This window comes from Primulina eburnea, chromosome 4 (assembly GCF_022965805.1).
Source record: "Primulina eburnea isolate SZY01 chromosome 4, ASM2296580v1, whole genome shotgun sequence".
Lineage (NCBI taxonomy): Eukaryota > Viridiplantae > Streptophyta > Magnoliopsida > Lamiales > Gesneriaceae > Primulina > Primulina eburnea.
Genome location: NC_133104.1, coordinates 5,940,533 through 5,968,152, shown reverse-complemented (window position 1 = coordinate 5,968,152; position 27,620 = coordinate 5,940,533). Strand labels below are relative to the sequence as shown.

The 27,620-nt window shown below is 36.0% G+C and overlaps 3 protein-coding genes across 3 annotated transcripts in view; 2 read left to right on the top strand and 1 right to left on the bottom strand.

The window, feature by feature from the left end:
- LOC140830787 (agamous-like MADS-box protein AGL82) overlaps positions 1-19,710 on the bottom strand; it is a 35,194-nt gene extending 15,484 nt beyond the window's left edge. Inside the window, exon 1 of the mRNA XM_073194272.1 lies at positions 19,466-19,710. Within this exon, the coding sequence (XP_073050373.1) occupies positions 19,466-19,704 (239 nt within the window). The 5' untranslated portion in view covers positions 19,705-19,710. The remainder of the gene's footprint in view (positions 1-19,465) is intronic.
- A 1,821-nt stretch (positions 19,711-21,531) lies between these two features.
- Positions 21,532-23,803, top strand: LOC140830789 (uncharacterized). The gene is made up of 6 exons (XM_073194275.1): positions 21,532-21,633; positions 21,963-22,025; positions 22,946-23,008; positions 23,096-23,143; positions 23,423-23,485; positions 23,576-23,803. Exons 2-6 carry the CDS (start codon positions 21,972-21,974, stop codon positions 23,624-23,626), a joined length of 279 nt encoding a protein of 92 aa, XP_073050376.1. The 5' UTR covers positions 21,532-21,633; positions 21,963-21,971; the 3' UTR covers positions 23,627-23,803.
- A 1,019-nt stretch (positions 23,804-24,822) lies between these two features.
- On the top strand, positions 24,823-25,926 carry LOC140830788 (uncharacterized). Its single transcript, XM_073194274.1, has 4 exons — positions 24,823-24,946; positions 25,075-25,211; positions 25,440-25,665; positions 25,766-25,926. Exons 1-4 carry the CDS (start codon positions 24,865-24,867, stop codon positions 25,882-25,884), a joined length of 564 nt encoding a protein of 187 aa, XP_073050375.1. The 5' UTR covers positions 24,823-24,864; the 3' UTR covers positions 25,885-25,926.
- Positions 25,927-27,620: the final 1,694 nt, after the last annotated feature.

Genomic DNA, 27,620 nt, shown 5'->3' with positions numbered 1-27,620 from the left:
AGACGACGCATCAGTGGAGTCGAGTCTGGGACGACGCGTCGGATGAGTTGAGTCTGATACGACATGTTGATTTACATTGTTATATCATTCATGATTATTGAATGCCTAAGATTGATTTATGTTTCTGATTTGATACATGTTATGAATATTTCTTATATGCTCTCGTATATGCTTTTATATGATTGCATTTATACATTGTTTATACTGAGATATTTATATCTCACCGGAGTTATCCGGCTGTTGTCTTGTTTTGTATGTGTGCATGACAACAGGTGGGGCTGGATCAGGGTCAAGAAGAGGATGAGAGAAGATTAGATAGCGTGGAGATCCGGGCTTCGAAGCAACATAGGGTTGGACACTTGATATTATTTGTTAAACCTTAGTTGATTAAATGTATGTGGTACAGGACTTGTACTTCTATACTGAGATGTATATATGTTTTATATCACTACGTTCCGCTTTATATTTAAAAAAAAAAAAAATTTAGACCTTGTCTTATAATTGATTAATTAGTCCCAATAATGATTAAGAACTTGATTAGCGTCCCGGTCCCCACAACAGATGGTATCAGAGCGATAGATCCTTTAGAATGAGATAGAAGAGGCTAATGAGCGGGGTAGAATGTGTTTCTTTCCTTGCTTATGATTGCTAGCATTCTTTAATGCTTTATATAATACATGTTACTTGACTTATCTGATTTGATTTTGTAATGTGTATTATTGGGAACGAATCTGAACTGATTCTCGATCAGTAGTAAGATGATCGGGAGGGAGATTGAATTGAAATAGATGTGTTGGATTGGGTTACTAATCCTTTTGAGTTTCAGATATGCCTCCTAGACGAATCCCAGAATAGGGTAGTACATCGAATTCTCCCATGGATGTAACACCGACTCCAATGGAAACTTTTCTGAAGAGGTTTCAGTCATTCAAACCGCCAACCCTGAAAGGGACAGAGACTTCGGTTGACTGTGAGAGTTGGTTGAATGACATAGAGATGCTGTTTGATTCACTGGGGTACAGTGATGAGCGCCGAATTAAATTGATTGGGCACCAGTTGCTTGATGTTGCTAAAAGCTGGTGGATTACGATGAAGAGAACCTTGGAGCAACGAGGTACGATTATTACTTGGGATGTATTTAAAACTGAGTTTTATCAAAGATTCTTCCCAGTGTCGTACAGGAAAGACAAGGGGGCGGAGTTTGCCAATTTGAGACAGGGTCAGCTGAACATTGAAGAATATGTGACCAAGTTCTCTACCTTGTTGAAGTTTGCTCCACATGTGTCTGAAAATGACGAAGTCGTTGCTGATCAGTTCATCAATGGCTTGAATCCCGATATTTTTACATTAGTGAACACAGGGCGACTGAATAACTTTGCTGATGCCATGAATAGAACAAAGGGCGCTGAAGCGGGCCTGATAAGGCAGAGATGAGCTGAATTTGTTCCTCCAGTGTCAAGACCACCGCAACCACCTCCCCGATTCGAGAGTGGCAGTAGTAGTGGTGGAAGGAAAGATTTTCTGAAGGCTAGAGGAAAGCAGTTTAAGAAGTCTGGCGGCAGTTCTTCTAGCTCCAGTAGTTCTCAGCAGAGTTATACCAGGGCTTACTGCGAAAATTGTGGAGGGAGACATTCCACTGAACAATGCCAAGGAGTACTTGGTAGCTGCCACTTCTGCAAACAACAGGGACATTTTTATAGAGTGTGTCCACAGAGGGGTTCCCAAAGATTCCAGGGAGCCGAATCATCTGGATCAGCGGCACAGGGAAGTAGACGATCAGCTGCTGTTCCTTCATTCCAGCCAGCACCATCTCAGTCACAGCAGAGGCCAGGAGGAAGCCAGACAGTTGACCAACCTCCTTGACAGCAGGCCAGAGTATTTGCTTTGACCGAGGAGCAGGCTCAGGAAGCACCAGATGATGATGTTGCAGGTAACTGATTTGTTTGATTATCCTGCATATGTATTGTGGGATACCGGTGCTTCACATACTTTTATTTTTGAAAGATTTGCATTGATGCATGCATTATCTGTTGAGTCCCTATTTACTGTAGTATTTGTTTCTTTTCCTTTGAGAAAAGATCTTGTATCAGTGATGTCTGTTAGATCTTGTATACTCCAGTAGGATGAGAATAAGATCGAGTTAGATCGTGTGGTAGCTTGTGATTGTGCTAGTGTTCTCTGATTTTGGGACTGCATTACTGATATTGATGTGCTGACCAAGTACAGAGCTACCCTAGATTAATTCCAGAAGATGGTGAGAATCGAACCTGAGATGGCCAATGGATGAATATTGTACGATAAGAATTCTAGACTGAGAATTCCTTTGATATTTGTACTAGCTATGACTCGATTATTACAGAAAGGAGTAGAGTGACTCCTTATGTATTCAGTTGATTTACTGAAGTTGAGTCTATCATTGGCTGATTTACCAATGATAAGGAAGTTATTAATGTTTTCCCCAGATAAGACTTCATATCTGATTTCAATCAGAGAGATTGATTTTAGTCTTGAACTGATATTAGAAATTGTTGAAATTTTGAATCTTGATTGAGACAGATTGCATTCAGGATGTGTTATATCTGGAGATGATATACTTGTTGATTTTAGCAGAGTTAAACAGTGATTAGTCAGCCGAGGTTGACATCGGTGTCAGACATTGAGGGTTATGAGTTTAACAGATCAGTATCGATGAGTGATGTTTTGAATCTGATTGAATCTTGCTGTTATTTTGAATTCGTGTTTGAATCAGGTAAGTAATACTGTATTGTATGTTAATAACTGATTTGCTTGTGCCCGATATTTCGAATGTGAAATGACATAGATTGTCAGAAAAGGTGCAATACTTGATTCAGTTTGCATCCTGATAGCAGAAAATTTTTTGATAGAAACAGATGAGATTAGATATGATAGAGTTTGGACTGAAATGTCTGAATTACAGACAGATAAAGATAGAAAGAAAGAAACCAAGAGATTGGTTAGATAATTATCGGTTCCTGAATGGAAATGAGATTACATTTCCAAGGATATCGTAATAAAGTTACTGCATTCCTCTCGGAATCGAGTATTGATTGAGTTAAGAAGAACAGACTGACCCAGTCTGCGAGTGCTAAACCGTACATGAAGATGTACAAATATGATATATTACTGAGATTCTGTCAGAAAAGTGATTAGATTTCACGGAGTGTGGAGAGTTGAGTATATTAGACCGTGATTTTGGTTGATTTTGCACGTCTGACAGAATGTACAGTAAGAGTTAGATATTAGATTATATCTGAATACTGAATAGTATTCACTACCTAATGGACAGTCAGAATGGATTATCCAGATTTCGGAGAATATGCTGAAAGCTGTAATGCTTGATTTTAACACTGAATGATAAGATTCATTGCCATTTTATGAATTTCCGTACCACAACAGCTATCAAACGAGTATTGCGATAACTCCTTTCGAAGCGTTGTACGGAAAGATATATGGATTTTCTCGTTATTGAAATAATATCTCTGAAGTTCTTGAGATTGGATCTGAAATGATCAGAGATATGACTGAAAAGATGAAGCTAATTCAGAAAAAATGAAAACAGCTCATGATAAACAGATTGAATATGCCAACGTCGGATGATGACTGGTGGTATTTGAAACCAAAGATCGAATATATCTTTGATTGAGATAAACAGACTTAATAACAGCTGATGGTGTTGAGCTGTTACGAACTGTTGGTTGGGTTTATACAGATGTTGTATAACCAGTATGGCGAGATTGATTTTATCAGAGCTATTTCCAGAAATAGAATTTGATATGGAATTGAAATTTCAGAACAGATTCATTGAAATGAGTTTCTGATTCAAACTCTGTATACATTTCTTCTGATATATCTGAATTGATTACTTGTGATTTCGAGGATGAAATCGTATCTTAGGGGGGGAGAAATGTAATGCCCGAGAATTAATCACTGTTAATTAAGGATTATTGATGTATAATTTAACGTGATTACGAAAGGGTCAACTGAGACACGATTTAAGATAATGGGTGGCCATTTATTCTGAATTTTAGAATGTGTTGCCGAAGCAACACTGCACCCGCGCCCTTGCATGTACCGCACCCGCGGTGCATGGACAGAAACTTGGTCAGTTTTATCGAAGGGTGACCGCACCCACGGTGCAAGTATTACCGCACCCGCGGTCTTGACAGGTACCGCACCCGCGGTCGTGCAAATTCAGAAGGGATAAGAATGCCGAAGCATGAGCGCACCCGCGGTGCAAGATGAAGCGCACCCGCGGTGTGACGTGCAGTATGGAAAATGAGACACGTTTCTTGCATGCAATTTTGATATACATATATATATGTAAGAATTGCTCGTTCATTTCCTCAAAAAAAATTCAGAGAAAGGGTCGAAGCTTTGGCACAGAAAATCCTTACGCCTTTTGCGAGAAATCTGTCCGTCTGATTTTGAATCTGACGTCGATATTTAGTTCCTATCGACGTAGGCTACAACTGGACGTAAGTTTTGCTACGTTTTGATATGATTTGAAATTATGGTATTGTCAGAATCTGATATGATTCATATATGATGTTCTTGGCATGTTAGACATCGTATAATCGAAACCGGACTGAGGAACAGATACCATATGAAATTATTATGATTTTTAGAGTTGAGTTGTTTGAGAATTGTTATCAGAATTGAGTTGTTATTGATTATGAGATGTTGGAATTGATATCTGCCTGATATGGTATTGCTGGATATATTGAAATTATGACATTATGCCGTTGAAACAGAATTTGATTGGATTCTGATTATATCCAGTATTGATTGAGTGGTGTATTAATACCGTACCCTCGATATTGTTATTGTCAGATTGAGTATTGACAGGCTTTGAGTTCGAGACTGCGACCGAGTCAGAGTATCAGAAAGAAAGGTATAAATTAATGTGGTGTTGGGATTGCACAACTCGAGGAAGGTTTGACTCGAGTTTCCCTAAACCACATACTTAGTTTATTACATTGATTCTTGTAATTGATGATATTGATGTTTGTTGTCTATTGATTTATAGCCACTGCATGTAATGACTGCTGATTCGCTAGTCATTGATTGATTTGCTTAGATACTGACTGTATGTATTGATTACTGAGTCGTTGAGTCATAGGCTGATTCGCCTAGTCACCGGCTGATTAGTCGGGTTATTGACTGATTCGTCTTATTATAGGCTGATTCGCCTAGTCACCGGCTGATTCGTCTGGTGATTGACTGATTCGTCTAAACTTAAGCTGATTCGCTTAATTACAGGCTGAGTTGTCTGATTATTGGCTGATTCGCCTAATTACCGGCTGATTCGTCGGGTTATTGATTGAGTCGTCAATTCTGCGGCTGATTCGCCCAGACACTGGAGATATTAATTATATCGATGCCGTTTAGGGATTGATTCATTCATATCCACTGAGATTCGATATAATTACCTATATCCAGACATCGGGATCCCTAGGTTAGAGTGAGTCGAGTCTGAGACGACGCGTCAGTGGAGTCGAGTCTGGAACGACGCGTCGGATGAGTTGAGTCTGATACGACATATTGATTTACATTGTTATATCATTCATGATTATTGAATGCCTAAGATTGATTTATGTTTCTGATTTGATACATATTATGAATATTTCTTATATGCTCTCGTATATGCTTTTATATGATTGCATTTATACATTGTTTATACTGGGATATTTATATCTCACCGGAGTTATCCGGCTGTTGTCTTGTTTTGTATGTGTGCATGACAACAGGTGGGGCTGGATCAGGGTCAAGAATAGGATGAGAGAAGATTAGATAGCGTGGAGATCCGGGCTTCGAAGCAACATAGGGTTGGACACTTGATATTAGTTGTTAAACCTTAGTTGATTAAATGTATGTGGTATAGGACTTGTACTTCTATACTGAGATGTATATATGTTTTATATCACTACGTTCCGCTTTGTATTTTAAAAAAAAAAAATTTAGACCCTGTCTTATAATTGATTAATTAGTCCCAATAATGATTAAGAACTTGATTAGCGTCCGGGTCCCCACAACTGTTGACTAGGGATTTTATTGACTCGGTTGTAAAGAACAATCTTTATTTTAATAATAATTCATCATTTCATGGTTCGTTATACTTTATCTGTATACACATGCAAGCAGCATAGATAAAATCATTGATTATGCTTTAATACTGTCACACCCTTACTCTATACTTAACATGATTAATGATACTTATACTTGTAATCAAATAAGGTTTGAATGATATAACTATAGTATGAAGTAAATCAAACAAGAGGCATCACTTTGATGGTTTATCAAAATTTTGGCATGATGTCCCTATATTTTGTATACACCAAAACTCAAGCAATACTATTCATACACATTTATAAATATATTCTCATATACCAACATACTTTGTATCATCATACATAACATAGAACTTGTTTCAAACCCTCATATAAAATTTACTACAATACATATGCGGAAGCTATACAATAAGAAGTCCCGGTTCTTGTCGAGGTAGGGCACGTCACAAGCATTCATTGGCGAACCGACATCCTATGTCTCTTCACTACCTGATCTTGTAACACATGAGCTACGTGAGTTTATAAAACTCAATAAGTTGGCACTTGTACGTATCAATATGCTTCGAAGGAACATACATATCAAGTCGTGATCAATAATGATTCTTAAAAACATGTCATACCGTAGCATATATTCAATGTTCATTTTGTACTTGAGCCTCATTAGTTGACCTGTACTACTGTGCTTGCTTTATTATATAGCTACTACTGTGTTGGACGTCAGGGAGCAACCTTTGGCATCCCCACGCCCCATGAACATATATTGGCCAATAGCTTTGGTGGACTTAAAACCACCCATGATGTCAACAAGCTCTATATCATGTATCAATCCTTTTCTTTTCATGTTCATGTTCTTGTTCATGACATAGCACCCATCATTAATATTCATGAGTTCCTTACATATTTAATACATAACAATGGAATATGGTGCTATGTTTTCATCAATAAACATACTAACAATGTACATATATCAATAGACAATGAGATGCATTTGAAATTCATAATATTACTCATGTATTACTTCAAGAACATGCCAACTTACCGTCCAATCGTATGAATACTTGTTTGAGACGATGTTTCTCGCTCCTATACTGTCAAATATACCAATAATTCAGTCACTATTGTATAAACTAGATGAAAATCATTCCTTTATTGTCACCTACATGTACCATAACTAAAAGAGAAGAAAACTTACACCCTTATGAAGTTCTTGTGATGGAGAACTAAAATCTAACTTCAAAACTTTGAAAGGAATGAAGAAAGAAGCTTTGGAGGATGTTTTCTAGATTTTTCTCTCGAGCTTTTGCTGTTAAGGAATGGAAAATACGGAAGAAATGGTTTAGAAACTCGATGCTTATCTTCTTATATATTAGGCGGCGCTCGGGCGGTAGTTTTCTACCGCTCGAGCGCGGAATGTTCTGTCCAAAAGGTCAAATTTTGGTGCACTAGCGCTCGGACGGTCATTTATTACCACTCGGGCGCCACACTCTCGGGAAAAATACTGAACTTGCAATGTACCGGCGCTCGGGCGGTAAAATCTTACCGCTCGGGCGCCACCTGTTCTGCCTCTGCGCACTACTTCGTCAAAGATTGCTCCGGAAACGTCTCTTCCGTTCATAATCTGGAAAAGTGGTAAACTATGAAGTTGTAGCTCTATGTCTTGGCTTGAATCTCCCACTAGTGTCAGGTCATTTGGAGGTCTGAGTAAAAAGTTATGCCCATTCTCCCAACATGTGTCATTGTAGGAGTGACGATACACACAACTCACTTCGGGGCGTTTTTTGCTTGTCTTCCACAATGATTTGGACAAAACCCAAAACGTGAAAGTTGTAGCATTATATCTTAGCTTTCTAAGGGTTAAGGCCTCACACAATTTGGATCAATATTCAAATCATTATGCTAAAACCCGTACGAACTACCATATTTGCATCTCATTTCCTACCAACTTCATAACACTACTTCTACCTACACATCTTACTATCACTATTTTAACACATATTCATTCTCAATACACCATGGACAATATAAAAATCATGTTCAATCTCAATATTGATACCTCAATCATCATGTGAAATCTAATGAGCTAAATAACTACATAACAAACGACATAAACGCATTATTATCATTTGTACGAGTAACCGGGCATTACAATTCTCCCCTCCTTCAAAGAATTTCGTCCTCGAAATTTGACGTACCATATAGTTCAGGATATCTCTTTTGGATCTCGTCTTCTCGCTCCCAAGTTGCTTCTTCAATTGCATGGTTGCGCCATAGTAGTTTTACCAAGGGTATTTCCTTGCCTCGTAACACCTTTGATTTCCTATCGAGGATTTGGACCGGTCGTTCTTCATATGAGAGATTCGATGCAAGCTCCAATGGTTCATAATGAAGAACGTGAGAAGGATTGGCCAAATACTTTCGTAGCAAGGAAACGTGAAAAACATTGTGAACATTTGACAAGTTCGGAGGTAAAGCAACTCGGTAGGCTCTGTCTCCTATTCTTTCCAAGATTTCAAATGGACCGATATATCTTGGACTCAATTTTCCCTTCTTACCAAAACGCAAAATGCCCTTCAATGGTGATATCTTTACAAATACATGGTCACCAACCTGAAATTCCAATCGACGACGTCGCACATCAGCATAGCTTTTCTGTCGACTCTGAGCAGTTTACATTCTTTCTCTGATCTTGGTTACCAATTCAGCTGTCTGTTGTACCAATTCAGGGCCTAATAATTTCCTTTCTCCTATTTCATCCCAATGTACTGGAGATCGACATTTTCTACCATATAATGCAATATATGGTGCCATTCCAATACTTGACTGATAGCTATTGTTATATGTAAACTCAGCCAACGGTAGTTTACTGTCCCAACTACCTGGGAAGTCAATAGTACATGCCCTCAACATATCTTCTAAGATCTGATTCACTCGTTCTGATTGTCCATCAGTTTGAGGGTGGAATGCTGTGCTGAATGACAATCGAGTTCTCATAGCATGATGCAAGCTTTTCCAAAATGCAGATGTAAATTTGGGATCTCTATCTGATACAATGGACACTGGGATGCCATGAAGCCTCACTATCTCTTTGATGTATTCTTCAGCATATTGATTCATCGTGTATGTGGTCTTCACCGGAAGAAAATGAGCTGGTTTTGTAAGTCGATCCACAATAACCCATATAGCATTGAACCCTCTTTGAGTTCTTGGCAAACCAAGAATAAAATCCATCGTGATGTGTTCTCATTTCCATTCAGGAATGGGTAGTGGTTTCAAGAGTCCTGCTGGTCTTTGATGTTCAGTTTTGACCTGTTGACAAGTTAGACATTGTGCAACAAATTGAGCAATGTCCCTTTTTATACCTGGCCACCAAAATAATGGTTTCAAATCCTTGTACATTTTTGTGCCTCCTAGATGGATCAAATATGGAGTAGCATGAGCATCAATAAGAATGTCGGTTCTGATCGTTCCTTGCTTTGGCACACACAATCTCCCTTGATATGTCCATATTCCTTCCCCATCCAATTCAAAGTTCAAATTTCCTTTTTCTTCATCTCGCTGCCTCAATTGTTGTATTTCATTATCTGTGTTTTGTTCGACCTTAATCCTGTCTGCAAGCGTTGGTCGAACCATTAGAGATGATAGCTGAATTGCAGCTCCCTTTGGAATAACATCAAGCTTCAAGTTCTGCAAATCCCATAGGATTTGTTCTTGTACTTGCATCGCAGCAATAGAACTGGACTTTCGACTTAACGCATCTGCAACAACATTGGCTTTGCCTGGATGATAATTAATAACACAATCGTAATCCTTCACCAATTCCAACCAACGTCGTTGTCGCATATTCAATTCTTTTTGTGTGAATAAGTATTTCAGACTCTTGTGGTCCGTGTAAATTTCACACCGTTCACCATACAGATAATGGCGCCATATTTTCAATGCAAATACCACTGCTGCCAGTTCTAAATCATGTGTGGGATAGTTCTTTTCATATTCTTTCAATTGCCTAGAGGCATAAGCAATCACCTTCCCGTGTTGCATCAAGACTGCTCCTAAACCTTGTTTCGAAGCATCACTGTACACTACAAAATCTCCTGATCCTTGTGGAATAGCAAGGACCGGTGCTGATGTCAATTTTGCCTTTAACTCTTGAAAACTGCGATCACATGCTTCGTCCCATACAAATCTCACATTCTTTCGAGTTAAAGCAGTCAAAGGCAATGCTATCTTAGAAAATCCCGCTATAAACCGACGGTAATAACCAGCTAGCCCAAGAAAACTGCGTACCTCGGTAACAATGGTAGGTCGTAGCCAGTTATTAACAGCTTCAATCTTACTTGGATCCACTGATATGACTTCTTTTGAAATGATATGACCCAAGAATGCTAATTGTTCAAGCCAAAATTCACATTTCTTCCATTTGGCATATAAATGTTTATCCTTCAAAGTCTGCAAAACTAATTGCAAATGTTCCCGATGCTCCTCTACAGTTCGTGAGTAGATTCGAATATCATCTATAAACACAATCACGAACTTGTCTAGAAATGGCTTGAAAATTCTGTTCATTAAATCCATGAAAGTAGCTGGTGCATTTGTTAGTCCAAATGGCATTACAAGAAATTCATAATGCCTGTACCTGGTTCGGAAGGCAGTCTTAGAAATATCATCTGACTTCACTTTTAATTGATGATAGCCTGATCGTAAATCAATCTTCGAAAAGATGGCAGCTCCTTGTAATTGATCAAACAAATCATCAATTCTGGGGAGTTTATATTTGTTTTTAATCGTCACTTTGTTCAACTCCCGATAATCAATACACAAACGAAGAGTACCGTCTTTCTTTTTCACAAACAAAACAGGTGCACTCCACGGTGAAAAGCTCGGTCTAATAAACCCTTTATCAAGCAACTCCTGTAACTGTTCTTTTTTTTTTTTGTTTTTTCAATTCTTTCTTTTCTGTAGGGGCTAATCGATAAGGGGCTTTGAGATCGGATGAGTTCCTTCCACAAAATCAACTACAAATTCGATCTCTCTATCTGGGGGTAAGCCTGTGACATCATCAGGAAATACTTCTGGGAATTCAAACGTCGAAAACGATCATATACGTCTGTCTGAACAGGCACATGTCTGTGTACTATGGCTTGAGCTTGTGCCTGTTCATGAGTAGTCCGTTGCATCTCCAGTAGCTGCTGGATTTGTTCACCATGGACCTTTGCTTGTTGTTGGAGTAATTGGGCGAAGTCATCTACAGGTCGTGGCGCACTACCTTCACCTTCGACTGCTGGGGCCTTGCCCTTAAATGACTCTCCCTCATGTACTTTACGTTTCGGTGGCATCGTTGCTTATCTTAACCTATATGTAGGTCACGTAGAAACACATAACTTAGCATAAACTATGGAATACAAAGATACTTACTTGCCAAGTTCTCCATATGGATGAAGTGCAGTGTCTTCCCTGCGAAAGAACCGTGGGCTCTGATACCATAAAAATTGTCACACCCTTACTCTATACTTAACATGATTAATGATACTTATACTTGTAATCAAATAAGGTTTGAATGATATAACTATAGTATGAAGTAAATCAAACAAGAGGCATCACTTTGATGGTTTATAAAAATTTTGGCATGATGTCCCTATATTTTGTATACACCAAAACTCAAGCAATACTATTCATACACATTTATAAACATATTCTCATATACCAACATACTTTGTATCATCATACATAACATGGAACTTGTTTCAAACCCTCATATAAAATTTACTACAATACATATGCGGAAGCTATACAATAAGAAGTCCCGGTTCTTGTCGAGGTAGGGCACGTCACAAGCATTCATTGGCGAACCGGCATCCTATGTCTCTTCACTACCTGATCTTGTAACACATGAGCTACGTGAGTTTATAAAACTCAATAAGTTGGCACTTGTACGAATCAATATGCTTCGAAGGAACATACATATCAAGTCGTGATCAATAATGAATCTTAAAAACATGTCATACCATAGCATATATTCAATGTTCATTTTGTACTTGAGCCTCATTAGTTGACCTGTACTACTGTGCTTGCTTTATTATATAGCTATTACTGTGTTGGACGTCAGGGAGCAACCTTTGGCATCCCCACACCCCATGAACATATATTGGCCAATAGCTTTGGTGGACTTAAAACCACCCATGATGTCAACAAGCTCTATATCATGTAAATCAATCCTTTTCTTTTCATGTTCATGTTCTTGTTCATGACATAGCACCCTTCATCAATATTCATGAGTTCCTTACATATTTAATACATAACAATGGAATATGGTGCTATGTTTTCATCAATAAACATACTAACAATGTACATATATCAATAGACAATGAGATGCATTTGAAATTCATAATATTACTCATGTATTACTTCAAGAACATGCCAACTTACAGTCCAATCGTATGAATACTTGTTTTGAGACGATGTTTCTCGCTCCTATACTGTCAAATATACCAATAATTCAGTCACTATTGTATAAACTAGATGAAAATCATTCCTTTATTGTCACCTACATGTACCATAACTAAAAGAGAAGAAAACTTACACCCTTATGAAGTTCTTGTGATGGAGAACTAAAATCTAACTTCAAAACTTTGAAAGGAATGAAGAAAGAAGCTTTGGAGGATGTTTTCTAGATTTTTCTCTCGAGCTTTTGCTGTTAAGGAATGGAAAATACAGAAGAAATGGTTTAGAAACTCGATGCTTATCTTCTTATATATTAGGCGACGCTCGGGCGGTAGTTTTCTACCGCTCGAGCGCGGAATGTTCTGTCCAAAAGGTCAAATTTTGGTGCACTGGCGCTCGGGCGGTCATTTATTATCGCTCGGGCGCCACACTCTCGGGAAAAATACTGAACTTGCAATGTACCGACGCTCGGGCGGTAAAATCTTACCGCTCGGGCGCCACCTGTTCTGCCTCTGCGCACTACTTCGTCAAAGATTGCTCCGGAAACGTCTCTTCCGTTCATAATCTGGAAAAGTGGTAAACTATGAAGTTGTAGCTCTATGTCTTGGCTTGAATCTCCCACTAGTTTCAGGTCATTTGGAGGTCTGAGTAAAAAGGTATGCCCATTCTCCCAACATGTGTCATTGTAGGAGTGACGATACACACAACTCACTTCGGGGCGTTTTTGGCTTGTCTTCCACAATGATCTGGACAAAACCCAAAACGTGAAAGTTGTAGCATTATATCTTAGATTTCTAAGGGTTAAGGCCTCACACAATTTGGATCAATATTCAAATCATTATGCTAAAACCCGTACGAACTACCATATTTGCATCTCATTTCCTACCAACTTCATAACACTACTTCTACCTACACATCTTACTATCACTATTTTAACACATATTCATTCTCAATACACCATGGACAATATAAAAATCATGTTCAATCTCAATATTGATACCTCAATCATCATGTGAAATCTAATGAGCTAAATAACTACATAATAAACGACATAAACACATTATTATCATTTGTACGAGTAACCGGGCATTACAAATACAAATGAATCGTAATTCGATATTGAAACTCATTTGTAAACACTGCATATTCTAAATTTGTTCCTAGTCGATTCAGCCGCCTAAAACAGGGATAAAGGTCGCTTGAGCTCGAGACTAGCGTCTGTGATGTTGTGTACTGCGTTTCTTGGTAAGGGCATAGAGATGTCCAAACGTACAGATGTGTAGTCATATGATGATTATACCGAACAACCCTCCCTCGGAATTTCCAAGTGGTTCTCATACATCGAGAGGATAAGTCCGTGGTTATGATTGTATACCATTAGTCCTTATGACCCGAGACAACTCTGAGGCTCTATATGCTATGGCTGTGCTTTGACTCGTTTACCGGCTCCAGGAGAGTCATCAGGTGGCGAGGTTGGGTACAGTCGCGACACATATAGGAGCCAGTGCATTGTAGTCGGGGATTCACCGCTCACCATGGGTGTGGATATCCTATGTGATCTGATGTAATAATAGTGCATGGAATCTCTGGCCAGAGTATGAGATGTACGTTGGAGAAGGAGTTCTCCAATAGTACACGCGATGCCACTATTATATGTAACACATAGTTATCGAATTAATATGCAACCCTCGATGAACCAATGGTTGCAGATTCGATCGGGATATATGAGATGAAGGGACCGTACTGTACGTTAATCATAATCGACTGGTTCTTGCAGGCACTATCTGTGATACCTAGGGGATCATGGGGCGATGCTACTAGACGCTCCTACCATGATCCGATGGGTGCAATCAGAAATGTGTTCTGACATTCTTGATCAAGGTGTTGATGAATAGAATGGGGCTAACTAAGGTAAGCCCGAATAAGAATAAATGTTATTCTGAATCACAAGGAGTTGTGAACCCACGACTAGCTGTATCCCTGAACCATTGAGGGTCACACAAGTACTGGAATGTTTGTTCCCGTAGAGAGAATAAATTCAAGAAGTTGAATTTATATTATATAGTAAATTCAAGGAGTTGAATTTATGATAAATAAATTTTGAGAGAATAAATTCAAGTAGTTGAATTTTTAAAATGTGATAATTTAATTTATTAAACTCAAATGTTGGGTTTATTAAATATTAAATTTTGGAGGTGATGTAAATTCAAGTAGTTGAATTTATAATTTAAATAATAAATTCTGTGACGTCCCGAAAATTTGAGGTCCACGTGAACCACGTGCGTGCAAGTTATTAAATTCCTTATGTATTTTATTAAATGATTTTAATGCATGTTTAATTCATTGATTTGAGTTTTAGTTCACGATTTAAGAAATTGCATTATTTTAATATTTATGTTTAATTGATGCATGTTAAATGTTTTCGAGTTTCTTGTTCAGGCGATTACTCGAGGCGGGATCGAAGAAAGAACCGGTGACGATTTTTAGCAATTTAAAGGGTGGTATTTTATTTTAAGTTTAAGATGAGGTATTTTAAATAATTTATTTAGTTGTAGTATTTTTAAAAGCCTAATTTATTTATTTAGTGATTTTAGAGTTTAAAACCTTTAAATCTAGCATTTTGTGTGGGTTTGTTATTTTAATTAAGGCAATTGAGGGAGTTAGGGTTTGATTAACTTTAAATTAGTGGTCAATTTATTATTAAGCAATTTAATTCCCATAATTAACCACTAAACTCACACACTCACACTTTTACACACACCTAACTCACACACTAACTCACGGCAACTCATAACACACACAAACATATTTCTATTTCAATTCTTTTTGAAGAAAACCTAGGTTTCTAAGAAACCTAGCAGCCGCCCCCTTCCCCGTTACCTTCCAGCAGATTTTGTTCGATTTTATTGCAAGAAAATCGCGTCACGTTCGTCCCGGATCAACCTCGCTTCTATCTCCGCTTCGGTGTCGTCGCTACGGTATTTTAAATATCAAAAAGGCACGTATATTCTGTTCTTGTTGTGTCGATCAAGTCATATATCGAATTGCGTTGTTTTTATGCGTAAAAGTTATGTATGATGATAGTAGTTTGAGCGGATCATGGATCGGATCAATCTCGAAGGAAAATTTTTAGATCTAAAACTCGTTTTTACTGTTCATGTCAAAACTGCGATTTTTCTGTTCATATTTTGGGAAAACTTTCCACGGCAAAAACGTAGAACTTTTCGATACCTTCGATTTGACATAAAATTCAAGATTTTTGGACAAAAAATGAGAGAGTTATGATATTTTTCGTGTGACTGCTCAAACTGAAATTTTAAGAAAAGTTTGGTACCATTGTATTTTTGAAGTTTTATGTTGCAGGCTTCGTTGGAAATCGACGGGCGATCGTCGCTGCATATGAGTATGTTAGTATTGAGGTTTGTTGTAGGTCTCAAGGTTTTGTTGGACGTCGTTAGGTGTTTGAATTAGTTTAAAGTCGTAGGAACTCGGTTGATGTCAATTGCCAATTAGCGCTGTATTGGGTAGCATGGTGGACGTCGTATCTTGAAGTGTTTATATAAGTTTTATGCAATGTTATGGTGTCCTTAAGGTGTTGAATCATCGTGTTCAAGTGTCAATTTGGGTGTGTAGGCATGTGCATAAGTTTTCTCGCAGGTTTCTTCGTACAGTGTGCAGACGGACCCCCACACGGACCCGAGCACGGGGTCCGTGTCTTTGTTTTCCCTTGGTGCGTCTTTACAGTAGGTACACGGACCTGGTTCCGGACCCATACACGGGGTCCGTGCCCCTTCCCTTCCCGAGTAGTCCCACACGGACCCGAGCACGGGGTCCGTGTCTTTGTTTTCCCTTGGTGCGTCTTTACAGTAGGTACACGGACCTGGTTCCGGACCCGAGCACGGGGTCCGTGTCTTTGTTTTCCCTTGGTGCGTCTTTACAGTAGGTACACGGACCTGGTTCCGGACCCATACACGGGGTCCGTGCCCCTTCCCTTCCCGAGTAGTCCTTTTACAGTACCTACACGGACCCTCACCCGGACCCTGACACGGGGTCCGTGCCTTTGTTTTCCTTCGGTGTCAATGTCCAGAGCCTACACGGACCCCTACACGGATGTAGGTACGGGGTCCGTGTCCTTCATTTTTTGGGAAGGAAAATTTATTATGCTTTGAGGTTAGACGTCATGGGTTAGTACAATGATTTACAAAGTCGAGTCATGGGGAATTGTAGAACGTCCTAAGAATTTAATGAACTCGTAAGTGAGCATGATTTACCTACGTCTAAGTATGCAAGTTAAGCATGTCAATCCATGATCAGTATGTGCAGCAACGGCCCCGATCGAAGCCCAACGAATCCCTCAACGCCAAGTAAATATGTTTGACGTGCAAAGAAAATATGTTTAAGTTTTTGAGGTATGCTAATTGACTTGTGACCAAATTATGAATGGGTTTGGAAGTCGGTGAACGTGGCCGAGGACCTCTCCGCCCCGTTAAATTATGAACGGGTTAGATCGTGGTTGGAAAGCGTTAAATTATGAACGGGGACCAACCAGCCCGTTAAATTATGAATGGGGATCTCATGTATGCGACAGTGGATACGTCCCTGTCAGCCCAGTACTGTGGTGTGTCTGATCAGACGTTTATTATGTATGGGTCACTTGCTTTGAAACATCCTCTACGCAAAATGATGAAGTTATGTATGTTCAAGTATGCAGTATGTTTATGAAAGTTTATGTTGATGGCACGTCTAGTTATGTACGTATGTATGTTCAAGTTTATTATGCAAGCTCAAGTTTCAAGTTATGTATGTCCTATTTTAAAGTTGCATGCGATTTTATTACGTAGTACTCGTTATTCCAGTTTATACGTGTTGAGTCTTTAGACTCACTAGACTTGATCGATGCAGGTGAGTATGTTGATGAGGAGACAGGAGGTGGCGACCAAGGGGCAGGCTTGGGCTGAGCGGCAGGCTAAACCCGAGGACCGCAAGTTTATGTTTATGCAAACTTTTAAAATACTCTGATGTTTTGATTTGAATGTGAGACGTTTTGAGACAGCGTTCTTTTAGCAAACTTTTATTTGGTGATGGATTATTTTAAAGATATTTTATGTATGTTGAGTGACGACCGTACGGATGTTTTATTTGATTAAAATTTTTAATTTTCCGCAAATTTTAAGTATGAAAAGTACGGTACGTTACAAATTCAAATGTTGAATTTATAATGTATTTAATTTATTAAGCTCAAAAGTTGAGTTGATTAATTAATAAATTAAATATGATGAATAATATGTTTAATGGGCTTGTAGGGGTACAAGTCCAACATATTAAATAATTAAAGTTTTAATGGAGACACCACCACCACCACCACCAGATAAAGAAGGAATACAACTATATATCTTCGATTAATAATGAAATAAGTAAAGTAGAAGTTGAATCAGATCATGCAGTGATAATCAAGATTCAAGGAACAGTGTCTGAAGCACGAGGGGGAACTGCTAATGCCCACCACTCTTCTGCTACTGATAAATTACGCGTGTCTGTTTCTTCAAGCCTAATCTCCAAGTTCTTTTTCATTCACAAAGGTTACAGCAGATGGGTCTCAACATGGATTCAGTCCGCCGGTTTTCCTTATATCCTGCTGCTTCCAATATGTTTCCCTTACTATCTTCGGAATCAGATGGAGAATAAAGAACGGTAAACGTCGCTGATTTGTGGTCGTTCATCTTTGAGTTCTCCGTCGAAACTCTTACATGGGTTTCAATAAACAGTTGGCTAGAAATTAAAGACAGCCATGATTTGGAAACGCACCTAAACTTCAAGATAGAAGATCAAAGTTTTTTTCGCCAAATTCATTATGAGTTGGAGATTTTATGTGAGTACTCATACTCTCGGCCATCATCATTTTTTGAGAGAGAAAGCAGTATCAAATCATTGAAATTATTTAAGATCAACATATATATAAACTTAATTTATAAAGTCCTCTTCGAGACATATCTAAATGTTACCACATATTACATTTATGAATGAATTATTGCACAACAAATCATAGATATATATATATATATTACAATTTCAATATATATATTGTCGTTGACGAAAACAATATACATCAAAAGTGGTAATTCAATATTCACTAAACAGTAGCCATAAGCCCTAAAAATTAATGAAGTTTGAAAACCCCCCTAAAATTAACCCTTGATCAATCGAAACCATAGGGTTCAAAAATTCCATATTTTGAAGCATGTCTTCTCCGTAAGATGCATTCATCTCAGGGAAATTATAATCAGTAGGATCATTGGCCACTAGTTCTTGGCCAATATGTTGAGCCATTCTGCTGTAATCTTCTCCATAAACTGCATCCATCGGAGGAAAATAATAAGCAGCAGGATTATTCATCATTAAGCCTTGGCCAATATGTTGTGGCTCCGGGTGATCAGGCATGGTCTCCATATTGTAACTCATTGGATCAACATTGACTATTCCATTCTCAATATAATTAAACGTTGCATTGTTAACGATGCACGATGTCCCGATATTCATCGCCATCGCTGCTAGTGTTCTCCTCTGATATTCCAGATTATAATATTCGGCATCAAAATAGGGCAATGGGTACTGCTCAAACCTTGTGTCCACCATTCCTCCGTAGCACGTTTTCTTGAGTACCTTGATTCGTCGAAATATTCGATTCCGTAACATCGACTTTTCTTTCCTTCAAGAAATTACTCCGGCCTTTCGCAGCGTTGATCTTCTCTGTTAAAACACCGATGAGATTTTTCAACTCTTCCAGCGAAAAATGATTGTACCTTTCGTCCCAATTGGGATATTTAGCTTCTCGATTCTTTTTTCTCAATTTCTCAATCTCTTCCTTGATTTTTCTGGTTTGATCCTCGTAGAAGGTGGACAAATTGTATGTTCTTGACTTGGAATATCCATCGCCTAACCTCGACAATTTGTGGGATTCGATCAGATTCGCAACCTGACCTGGATCATTGGACCAAACAAATGGCTCGATTTCTTCGTTCTTTAGCGGTGGCGGATGAATAATCATGCACAGGTCGACTCCACAAAGAGTGGACAATTCCTCGGCCTTCTTCTTCAAACCTTTTCTCCTGATTTCGTAGGTCTTTCTTCTTCCTTTCTCTGTACTTAATAGTTCCAGACGCAATTTTGCCCTACCCATCTTTAGAAAAAAGACCAACTAATTTCTTGAAAAATATTGTTGAACGATAGAATTGATGCTTGATTACAAGATACGACCAATATAGATAACAAATGCTAGCTTGAGGTTTTATTGTAATAAATCTGAAAAAAAAAAAACAAGAAAATCAAGATCAAAGATATTGTCTAAAAAATATTAAAGTTTTTAATTTTGATTGACGTAAATTTGGAAAACATTTGCGGCAGTTTGGATTCTGTTTCATATCTTATTTTATATAATAATAATGATTACGGCTAATAATAATACTGAATAATATTATTATACTCATTATCATAATATTTAATAAGTATTATATATTATAATTGTCATTATAACATTACAAATTTACAATTTTTTTTTGAAAAAATTATTATATATTGAAAATATAAAAAATTTATTATAAATTCTTATTTTGAAATAATTTCTAAGTTTTCAATGTAAAAATTAATTAGCATAAGAAAAAGAGAAAATTACAATTTTATCTCATGATGTGCACGTTTTTTTGAAGCCTTAGTACACACTAACTCGATTTCAAATTTTTTTACAGTAACCCTAGCCAATGACCGTACAATGCTTCTTTCACAACCGCGCACGTTCAGATGGAATAATAAATTGGGTGTTTTGGTTTTTGGAAGAAAATTGCATGTGTAGTATAATATTAATTTACACCTAAACATAAACGATACCCAGTGAAGTATCTGGCTTCAAAAGGTCCAACTATCTTAGTCCTAATGTCTGGGGGCCTTGTTGATGTTACATTTGCTGTAAGAGATGCAAAGATTTCAGCCATTTTGTGGGCTGGATACCCCGGTCAAGCCGGAGGTGCCGCTATCGCCGATGTCTTATTCGGAACCGTTCATCCTGGTATATTGTGTAATTACAAATTAAATAAAATTATTGCTCGATCAATGAAATTCTTGAATATGTTATTTTATTATATGTACAATTTATTTTCAGGAGGAAAGTTGCCTATGACATGGTATCCTCAAGATTATGTCACAAAGTTGCCCATGACAGACATGGCCATGCCGATTTTACAAAGGCCCTGTTGTATTCCGATTTGGGTTTTGTTTAAGTTACACTTCTTTTACTCACACTTTGATCCATAGCCCAACAACACTAAGAATTCCAATGGGTGAACACAAACTTCACATTGGTGATGAAATTATGCATTCGATTAGGGTCCAAAATTGCTAGCGGCGGGAAGAAATTGTCAATTTCCTTTTAGACTGTGCAACATAATTAATGTTAAAGAACATAAATTTGGCCATAGGGTGTCGGTTCCATCAAACATTAATTAGCTTAATTATTTGAACTATTGCCCAATTAATCTTAATTATACTCCAATAAAGTCCTAAGTCTAATTCATCCATCTTTACCACGCCCTACCTACCAATATATTTTTATACCTATAGACCATATATATATACACACACACAGAGACTAGCGTTTGTTTGCATGTGTTGTGTTCTTGTATAATTTATTTTTAGCTAATTTGATTTATGTTAAAGTAGAGATAATATCATAATTATAAAAATTAAGTGAACGGGTCATACTTATTGTGTAATTATTACATATTATAATTTGACTTGATTATATTATATTAATGAGAGATGTACCATAATTGAAATAATTAGTGATGGCTTAAATTTAATTTTGAAATAATAAATTACAACAAAAACGAAATCAATAAAATTGTGTTAGGTATGAGATTCGAACCTGCATTTTCTATTCACACGTCTTCCTTAATTAATAGTATAGATATATATTATTCATATATTCAATAAATTTATATATATTCTTGATCACCATATCACTCAACTTCCCTTGTAGCCTTGTACGTATATATATAACTCTTTCTCTATTTGGTTCCATCTCTTTGCTTGCTTCTCTATTCTCCTCCACTTCAAGGTAATGGGGATTCTCCCTGATATATTTTTTTCCGATTTTTTTTTTTCCTTTTTTTGACTTTAAATTTGGATTCTTTCCATTGTCTAATGCTTCTTTCTTCAAAAAAAAAAAAATTGGCCTGCTATGTTTTACTTTGGCCTTATATTTGTTCCATCCCCTCGGAACCATTCCCAGCATCTCCTCTGCTTCAATCTTTATTTCTTTTTATTTGTAAATTAAAATCCCATATATCTCTTCATTTATTCTTATTTATCTCAAAACACACAGAACACGCACTTAATGGTGTTTGTATGTATGTATGTATATTGATTTGGGTAATTACTTAACAGGATATCGATATGGCTGGCTACAAGAGAAGCGAAGAGTTCCCAGTTTCTTCCCAAGAACACGAGGTACAACTGTTTCTCGTATATCTCCCGGAGTAATAATCTTTTATTTTGGACATATATGCTACATGCACACACCACCGTTCATATTTATCTGAATACCAATGGGACGACGCTCACCTATATCGTTAATATCTTGACACTAATATATATCAAGATGAAATCAACGATACTCGCATAAATGTCAACGACTGGTGTACAACATATAAAAAATGATATATATCGTTTATATCTGGACAGTGATATCGTTTACCATGCCATTTTCAAAATTTTATGCAAGTCTGATGCCAAATCTATATATTTTCACATTACATATGTATATAACAACCACGTAGACTATTGAGATATTTACAGTGGATGTGGTCCATACCTTCCAATTTATGTAGTTTAAGCAGTCGGATTACACTTAAGACCTATGATTAGCCATATTAAATTACCAATATGCCCTCAAGACACTTTGCATATATTACACAGAAATAAATGTGATGTAGACTTTTTTTTGGGCTTGTTGGAGAGTGAGTATTCACGTGCAGCATGGTTTACAGCCTGTTAGTGGTCCAATGTATTTTGGACAGGATTAAGGTTTAACCCTAATTAAATACGCTGATTAGCCACTCGATCCTGATTAGAAACAACATTATAATCCTATAATTGTAATTAAGATTGTCGGCAGTGTTAACTAAATTCCATGGGATTTGTAAACTTCACTGTTGGTTGGGCTGTCAACTCTGCAAATATATATTCCTTTAATATGTGATAATACTCTAAATTGTTACGTCCACGTTTTTGTAATACATCCATATTCCTTTTATATATATATATATATATATATATATATATATATATATATATATATATTAAAATTGACTTATTTTTCACAAAAAATAATATATAATTCAAAAATTTGATTTTTTTTTTAATTATAGAATTCTTCGATGGAAAAAAAGTATGGAGGCTTGGTGCCAAAGAAGAAACCATTAATCTCGAAGGTAATTAGTTTATTTTTTAGATATATATTAATATTTATGTTAATTATTATATTCATCTCGTTAATTACTTAATAAAAATGAATGTAGGACCCTGAACGTGCCTTTTTTGATTCTGCCGATTGGGCTTTATGCAAGGTATAATTTCATTAAACCGTCATGTTTTTTCTTATAAATTGAATGAAGTAAAAATTTGTGTGAGACGGTCTCTCAGGTCGTATTTTGTGAGACAAACCTATTATTTGGGTCATCCATGAAAAAATATTACATTTTATGCTAAGAATATTACTTTTTATTGTGAATATCGATAGAGTTGACCCGTCTCACATATAAAGACTCGTGAGACTGTTTCACAACAGACCTACTTATTGAATGAATATTTTTTTCACCAAAAAAAATTTTGTTTACAATTATCAGCAAGGAGCTGGAGTCAACCAAAAAACGACAGTGGACATAGAAACCTTAAGGCCAAAATTGCAGGTAACAGTCTATATATTTAATTAAATTTAATTCATCAAATTGAATTTTAATTATATATGATTTTTGTTTTAATTTTAATGTTTTTTTTAGAGAACGCCTCACCAACAATTGCCTCCTCGAAGACCTGCCTGCACATCTTAAAGTTGCAGCTGTTATAAATTACTATTTTATTTAAATTTTCTGTGGGGGAAAAGACTTGTGTTGGCCAGTGGTCTCTGTCACAATTGTTGGGGCTGATTTGTAATTACTCAAACTTATGGGGATGCGTTTTCAATAAATTTTCTCGATTTAGCCACAAAATTAAGGGGGGAAATTGTTAATTAAGGCCTCAGTTTTCACCTTTATGTCGGAATATTCATAATGATATAATTAATTATATTTAGCCAAAGTTAGGAATATATTAAATTAGTGACAACTTAGAGTTAAGGAAAAAATATCTCTCCATTTATTTCTTCAAATAAAACAAAGAACGTTTGCCATTTTTAAGAAAACAGTATCCAAAAATAATTTATGTTGTTTTTCTTAGGAGAAATAATATACTATTTACATAATTTACCAAGATATATATATATGGCAAAAATATTATAAATCTTGTGTATTTTTTTTTACTGAAAATGTATTACTTTTTTCAAAAAAAATTAATCTAGGAAGAGTTTTTTTTTTTTTTTTTTTTTTTGGGAGAGGGATTTTATCATACACCACTAGAGACGTTGGAAATGATATTATTCTTAGGATATACCTAACGGAGAAAATATAGGAGAATAAAGTGAAAGAAAAGATGCAAAGACAACATGTTAATTAAAAATCAATTAAAGCATTAGATCATTATGGGTAGGTAAATCATAATTATTACCCGCTTAAATAGACAAATTTGCAAACGTAACTCGTCAATTATATATTATGATTTATGGGCAAATATGATTAAGCCAGTTTTCACCAATTTTAAAAATAAGCACTCTTTGATACTAATAATTAATTTTTAAACTATACTGATCTTCATATAAAATTCAATTAAAATTTTATCTCATAGAGTAGTTCAGCACGACAAAATACAGTGTTCAATAAGGCCAAAAAACAAATTAACCATAACTTGTTATTCAAGGTTGATCGATGTAGGTTTGATTTCTAGCCCAAAAATTAAAATTTGTTGAAGTTGGTGCAAATTGCCCAACTACCCGTTTTCTCATTTGAAATCAACACTAAAATTCTTTTCTATCGTAAAGTAATAGATTACTTGAAATATTAGCCATTCTCTCTGCATAATAATCAACCCATTCTTTTAGAATTTGGTTAGTTGCACATATATATATATATATATATATATATATATATATATATATAACACATCGCGCAAATCTTGGCTTGGATAATAAATTTCGATGGCATTCGCAACATATAATAAGAATGGTCCTCTAGTAGTGTTGATTCTGATGCTCATCTCCACTTCCACTTGCAAATTTGGTAAGTGCATTTAACTTCGATATATGAACATTACTTTCAACTATTACAAATTGTGTCTTTATTTCTTCTAATGAATTGATAATATTTTGTATTTCGGGTTGGGTCGACGCATGACTGTCCTCATTCAGGCGTCGTCGCGGATGAGTATTTGCCTGAGGCGGAAAATGAAGGAGGGTCGAGTGGGTATCTGTCTCAAGGAGGTGGTGTGGGCACAAGTCAAGATCATATATTCAACAAAGTTTTGGAATGTTTCGACGATAAGAATGTAAGTAACAAATTTGCAATTTCCACTAATATTAAAGACGAAAAATGTATATAATATGTGGTTTGATTCCAATCATTTCCTATATACGCAACCATCTTTCACGCATGAGATCAAAATTTAGAATACAAAAATTAACACATGAAATATGAAACCATCATGTTTAAATGATGTGAAGTTCATGAAACATGTCATACGTAACTCAAATCAGCATATTACGTGTAATCTCAGATATATAGTAGCTGTGATGAAGCATACAGATTGACCCAAGGCGGCAAACTCGACGTGCCATACGATTACACGGATCAGTACTGCAACGGACCCTGCATAACCGAGACAGAAAACGTTCTAGCCTGCATCCATGGCATATTCGACCAATTTTTGTTCCACAACAGAGCTACTCTAAGCGATATACACGACACACTCGAATCCGGATGCAGCTATGGACCCAAAAGAGGTATCATGTTTATTTCATTTTAATTTCCTTCAAATACATAATAATGTCAAAGAAATTGGCTTGGGATTAATTTCTCATTCTATGTTTTGTTTAATATTAGGTAATTTCGATGTTGCTGAGCACATTCAAGCTAATGGGGCTTCTGCAGACAAGACATTTAACCCTACTTTATTTGCTAATATTTTCTTGATAAGTATTATGTACAATGTCTTGTTCTAATTAAGTTTCTGAAAAGGTATATCATATGTTATAATTTAAATATATGACGCTTGTATAACCATAATATATACATTAAATTGTCACGTATTAATTAAAATTTCGCACCTCGATCCTTCTTTCGATTCGATTAATGTTAAACAAACGATCGATCCACCAAACATAACACAAACTTTTATTTAGAACTAGCCCTGATATATATAAAGGCATTTATGTTAACAACTGTGCTATCTTTAATCAGACAGCTAGATATATATATATATATATATATATATATATATATATATATATATATATATATATATATATATATATATATATATATATATATCAAACCAATATATGGTAACCCTAGGAAACTAGAGGGGCTCTTCTTTCTTAACTTCACGAAGAACTGGTTTCGGAATCGATGGCGCCGTAACTCCGTCGAATATGCTGTATTTAGATTCCATTTTCACTCCTGGTTCGGGCTTCACAGCATTCACAACCGGCGCAGCAAGACATCCTGTAGCGTGTCTCCTTACAGGATTCGAACAATCGTACACATTGTTCATTCCAGAACATCCACCGCAACAATCTCTGTAACTGTCCATATCACGAGATATAAATATATATAGATAATTAAGATAAAACAGGCTCTTTTTTGTGGTAATGGGTTGTCAAATTGAGATGGAATATTTATAGCTGAAAATTAGTCTTTTCATTTGTCTCCCAACATTAATTAATACATTGCATGCTGCATGCATGAATGATCAGGAAATTTTCCGAAACTGTGTGTATGTATTAATAGCTTGTCTTGGTGCAAAGTATAATCTATTCACCAGTTTACTATACTATGCACATATTAAATAGATTTGGATTTGAGCATTTATTGGATATAATGAAAACGTAAATTCGAATATGAGGGAAAAGTATTTTAAAAACGTTTTTGGTGTTTTATAAGTCAAAAATAAAAAATATTTTCTCCAAGAATATTTTTAAATAATAGTTGAGAGGTGCTTTTTTTTTTTTTATTTAAATTTTAAATATTTTAACTGTAAAAACATTTTTATAAAATAATTGTACAAACACAGATTTTTCTTAAAACAAGTTTTACAAGCTTTTTATAGAAGTTTTGTAAAAAAAAAACATTTTATAAAAACGTTCTATAAGTATTTGTCCAAATGGAGTTTGATATACCGTAAACGTAACAATTAACTTTTATTTATGTTAATGGGTTGTCAAGATGAAAATTAAGTCTTTTCATTTGGCTTCCATCGTTCATTAATTAATAACAGTAGATATAATTATAATTTTATATATATATATATATAATTAATAGTTATTTTAACATGTGTGTGGATATGAACGGGGTGGAACCAAGAGCCATCTCGAATAATTCTAATAATATTATAAATAAAATCTTAAATAATTAATGTTTTTGAAAAACTTATATTCATATATATTACGAAGTCAAACTATCACTTAACAAAAGTAATGACAAAAAATTAATCTCGATTCATAATACAACATTATCTATGAAAAAACATTAATAAATAATGAGAAAATTATACTTTTTGATCATTTTATATTTTTCAACTCTAGCCCCCCCTTTTCATCAGATTTAATGTGATGCCGAAAAAGATTATGTGATATTAGAAAATGATGATTTGATAACGGATATTACTGACGTCTCCGATACAGATGACAGGATAGTACTAGGTGTTGAAGGATTAAAATTGAATAAAAATAGAAAATGT

Bases quoted from the DNA above. Each gene is read 5' to 3' on its own strand.
- LOC140830789 (XM_073194275.1), top strand. From the start codon at position 21,972: ATGGCTGGCTACAAGAGAAGCGAAGAGTTCCCAGTTTCTTCCCAAGAA. The intron at 22,026-22,945 runs GTACAACTGTTT...TTTTAATTATAG, and splicing joins TTTCTTCCCAAGAACACGAG to AATTCTTCGATGGAAAAAAA. The intron at 23,144-23,422 runs GTATAATTTCAT...TACAATTATCAG, and splicing joins CCGATTGGGCTTTATGCAAG to CAAGGAGCTGGAGTCAACCA.
- LOC140830788 (XM_073194274.1), top strand. From the start codon at position 24,865: ATGGCATTCGCAACATATAATAAGAATGGTCCTCTAGTAGTGTTGATT. The intron at 25,212-25,439 runs GTAAGTAACAAA...GTGTAATCTCAG, and splicing joins AATGTTTCGACGATAAGAAT to ATATATAGTAGCTGTGATGA. The intron at 25,666-25,765 runs GTATCATGTTTA...GTTTAATATTAG, and splicing joins CAGCTATGGACCCAAAAGAG to GTAATTTCGATGTTGCTGAG.